The sequence below is a fragment of the Drosophila tropicalis genome, unplaced genomic scaffold (genome assembly GCF_018151085.1).
Source record: "Drosophila tropicalis isolate 14030-0801.00 unplaced genomic scaffold, ASM1815108v1 contig_797, whole genome shotgun sequence".
NCBI classification, from domain to species: Eukaryota; Metazoa; Arthropoda; class Insecta; order Diptera; family Drosophilidae; genus Drosophila; species Drosophila tropicalis.
This window is the reverse complement of record NW_027173285.1, coordinates 11,335-15,432: the sequence shown is the minus strand read 5'-3', so window position 1 is coordinate 15,432 and position 4,098 is coordinate 11,335. Positions and strand designations below refer to the sequence as shown.

Below are 4,098 nucleotides of genomic sequence, written 5' to 3'. Positions count from 1 at the left end.
TGAAAATATGTGATTTTTTTTTTTTTTTTTTGTTTTCTTCTTTCTTTTGTTTCTAGGGTATTTTGGCAATGATAGACTTATTCAAATAAAGAAATTTATAAACAAAATACATTAATATTTTTCCATTTTATTTCATTTTTTTTTTTGTGTTTTTTGTTTTTGTGTATTTACATTAATTTATAGTGGCAGCGCAAAAATCGCCTCTTACCACAAAGGTGCTATTATGAGCACTCTTTTTTATTAAATTGATTAATAAAACTCTGCTGTTGTTGCCGCCTTGCCTGCTGATTTCTCTCGTGTGTTTTTTCCACCTCATCTATCCTGCTTCAGAGTTTGCACGCTTCTGCCCAGGGTGGTGACGGGTCGCTGTTGATTTGCGCCAGTAGAGCCGCACGTTGCTTCCTAAAGCGGACCAGGTGGCCGCCTCGGCGCTTTGGCCTTAGGACAAGGGGGATTGCCGTCAGCGCGTCCTCCTCTCGCCTCCTTCTTGCCAGCTCCGCTCGTGCTGCAGGTTGCCTGGCTCGGTATTCCTCGATAGTCAGCGGCCGTGGTCCGTCCAGCGGGCAGTCCTCCAACGCCTTTTGTAGCGCTTCTTTATCCTTTGGCATTGATACTTCAGCCTGCTTCCCTTTTTTTTCACTTTTGCCTTTTTTGTATGGCAAGGATTTATTTTATTTTGCCTTTATTTTATTTGTTGCCGATAGTAGACAGGATCGCCATGAAATAGGCGAAGGCAAGGTTTGACTTGAAGTGATTTATTGGGGCCGCAAGCCCGGTATTTATAGGAGAACGTTTACATTGGTCTTATGGCTAGTGTCCTTAACGGTACTTAAAGCTAGACATTATGCTTAAGTTCTAATTACTTATAATCTATCCCTAGAAGTATGTGGCCTAATCTTATCCCTAAAAGTATACTACAATCTTATAAAGGTAAGAGTGGCAGATCACTAAACGATGAGTTACTAGTGGGCCCAAGTATTCAGCGTAACCTAATGGATGTGTGTTTTTTGCGCAGACATCATTAAAATATTTAGGCAAATATGGATTTCTGAAAATCACCGAAATTATTAACGAATTGTAAATAGAGAAAAACCCAACTGAAGAGCTGCAACATTACCAGCTTTGTACGGTAACCTATGGAACAGCCTGTCCATGTTTTTAGCCGTACGTGTGTTAGAACAACTTGCCATCGATCTAAAGCATAAATATCCAACAGCTGCAAAGATTCTATTGGAAAATTTCTATGTGGACACTGGCAGACCGATGGCGTAAGTATCGGGAAGACATTAACAACATAAGGCAGTTGAAGATACGGCGTCATATTGGGTATATCGGCAAACGAATAGAGTTACACGCCTTCTCAGACGCCTCAATAAAAGCATACGCAGTAGTCGTATACTCTCGGATCGAGAACCAGGATGGCAGCATAGAGATTTCACTGATCGCGGCGAAAACACGGGTCGCTCCACTTAAGCAGCATTCGCTCCCTCGTTTGGAATCATGTGGCTTGGAAGGATCTAGAAATCACCGTATATGCTGGGTGTGATTCGACAATTGTGTTGGCATGGCTGAACCATTTGCCAGCTAGTTTGAAGACGTTTATTGGCAATCCTATTGGAAGTAATACCAAGGGACTCGTAGCGCCATGTTAATACCAAGCAGAACCCCGCAGACTGCGCTTCTAGTGGAATGCTGGCTGAGGACTTACTCCCGTTTACTCTCTGGTGGAAGGGTCCCGACTGGCTGGCTGAGACACATCTTAATTTAGGTAACCAAGATGATAGACAAATCTCTAACGTAATTTCAGATGACTAGTACCGAAAAGAGTTGAAGGCTACAGTATTAGTTACTCTCGCGGAAACCATGAACGAGTCATCTCCCCCTCGAAGAACTCATTGGTCGTGTTTCTTCCTGGCCGAGACTTGTGCGCATTGTGGCATACATTTTACGATTCATCCGACACATGAAAAACCCCCAAGAAAGGTCAGACACTTTCGCGGTAACCTATGACGAGTACAAGGCGGCCAGGACCCTATGTTTGCAGCAAGCTCAAGACGAAACCTGACGCCGATATTAGATGACATTGGGCTTCTACGTGTAGGAGTCGCCTCAATAATTCAGAGTTATCATATTCAGCCAAGCATCCGCTCATCTTGCCGAGGAATCATCGCACACGAGCATCAACATAATCTACACCCAGGAGTTTCAGCCCTCTTTGTCATCGTTCGTCAAAGTTTCTGGATAATGACCTGATTTTGGAACATGAGCATCAACATAATCTACACCCAGGAGTTTCAGCCCTCTTTGTCATCGTTCGTCAAAGTTTCTGGATAATGGGAGCCAGAAATTTGATTCGTAAACTTTGAGTAACTTTACTCACAACTGTCTAAAGTGCTTCAGACAGAGAGCTCATACCAGTAACCAACTAATGGCCGCACTACCGGCAGTGAGAGTTCGGCAAGCATTTCCGTTCGAAAATACAGGTTGTGATTATGCTGGCCCAATCATGATGAAGACACATAAAGGAAGGAACGCTCGAAAAGAAAAGATACATATGTCTCTTCGTATGCATGGCAACCTTAGCTTTACACTTGGAGCTGGCAACAGACCTTAGCACTGATACCTTTTTGGCTGCTCTTTGACGTTTTATTTCACGGCAAGGCAAATGTGTGACGATGTTCAGCGACAATGAACGAAATTTCGAGGGCGCCAAAAGAACTCTTAACGAAATGGAACAATTAGTTCAATCCCAGCTGCACAATAACAGGATAACAGAGGCGTTATCGATCGAAGCCGTCAGTTGGAAGTTCGTTCCGCCACATGCGCCTGACTGGGGAGGCAAATGGGAATCGGCTGTGCGCTCTGTGAAGCTTCATTTACACCGAGTAATCGGCCACGCCGTTCTTACATTCGAACAAATGCATACGTTGTTAACACAGGTGGAAGCTGTGATCAACTCACGGCCTCTTTGTGCCACTTCCGATACAGACGTTGGATATCTTTCGCCCGCTCACATGCTGATCGGTCGTCCTTACACCACAGTGCCAGATGGAGATTTGGACCAAGTGCCGGCAAACCGATTGGATTACTGGCAGCAATCTCAGGCCATGTTGCAAGGCTTTTGGAAAAGGTGGCATCTTGAGTACCATACGTCGTTGCAGCAGAGGCCAAAATGGTTAATGAAATCGGCAAACTTGAAGCCTGATGACCTCGTATTAGTAAAGAATTCTCATACTCCTCCGGCTTCATGGATCCTGGCTCGCATTATCGAGACGATCCCTGGCCCAGACGGTCTAGTACGAGCCCTTAGGTTAAGGACAGCTACAGAAGAGATGACCCGTCCCATAACCTAGGTGGCTCCCCTGACAGCTTTAGAAACATTGTTTCAGGGCCCGGCGGTATGTTGAGGAACGGTTGCTGAGTTATTAAACTTAAATTTAAGTTTGAATGTAAACGATCTTTTTTATACCCTTGCAAAAAGGGTATATTAATTTTGGTCAGAAGTGTGCAACGCATAGAACGAAGCATCTCCGACCATACAAAGTATATATATTCTTGATCAGCACGACGAGACGAGTTCAACTAGTCATGTCCGTCCGTCCGTCCGTCCGTCCGTCCGTCCGTCCGTCTGGATCAACGCAAACTCCTCCTGGACCGTAATATACTGCAGGCGTTGTATATCTCGGATTCAGCCGGATCGGACCACTATATCATATAGCTCCCATACAAACCCCAAAGTCACGAGCAGTGACTTTTCTCAATAACTTCGTTATTTTTTATGTTATTATCGTGAAACTTAATATTAGAGAGTTTATTACGCTTATAAACGACTGTGCCAAATTTGATCAAGATCAGATGACTATATCATATAGCTCCCATAGGAACGATAGGTCGAAAACAGTGACTTTTGTAAATAACTTCGTTACTTTTACCGCGATTGCTTTCAAATTAAACATTTGTTAGTTTAGTATATCTGTTAATGACTGTGCCAAGTTTGATCAAGATCGGGTGACTATATCATATAGCTCTCATAGGAACGATCGGTGGAAAACAGTGACTTTGATCAATTTCTTCGTTATTTCCTATGATTGTAGGCCA

The 4,098-nt window shown here is 43.7% G+C and overlaps 1 protein-coding gene across 1 annotated transcript; it reads left to right on the top strand.

Moving 5' to 3' along the window:
- The first annotated feature begins 2,675 nt into the window (after window positions 1-2,675).
- Window positions 2,676-3,353, top strand: LOC137579814 (uncharacterized). Its single transcript, XM_068293621.1, has one exon. The coding sequence runs from the start codon at window positions 2,676-2,678 to the stop codon at window positions 3,351-3,353; it is 678 nt and encodes a 225-aa protein (XP_068149722.1).
- The last annotated feature ends 745 nt before the right edge of the window (window positions 3,354-4,098 follow it).

What these genes read in the sequence shown, in the direction of transcription:
- LOC137579814 (XM_068293621.1), top strand. Translation starts at nt 2,676, where the DNA reads ATGTTCAGCGACAATGAACGAAATTTCGAGGGCGCCAAAAGAACTCTT.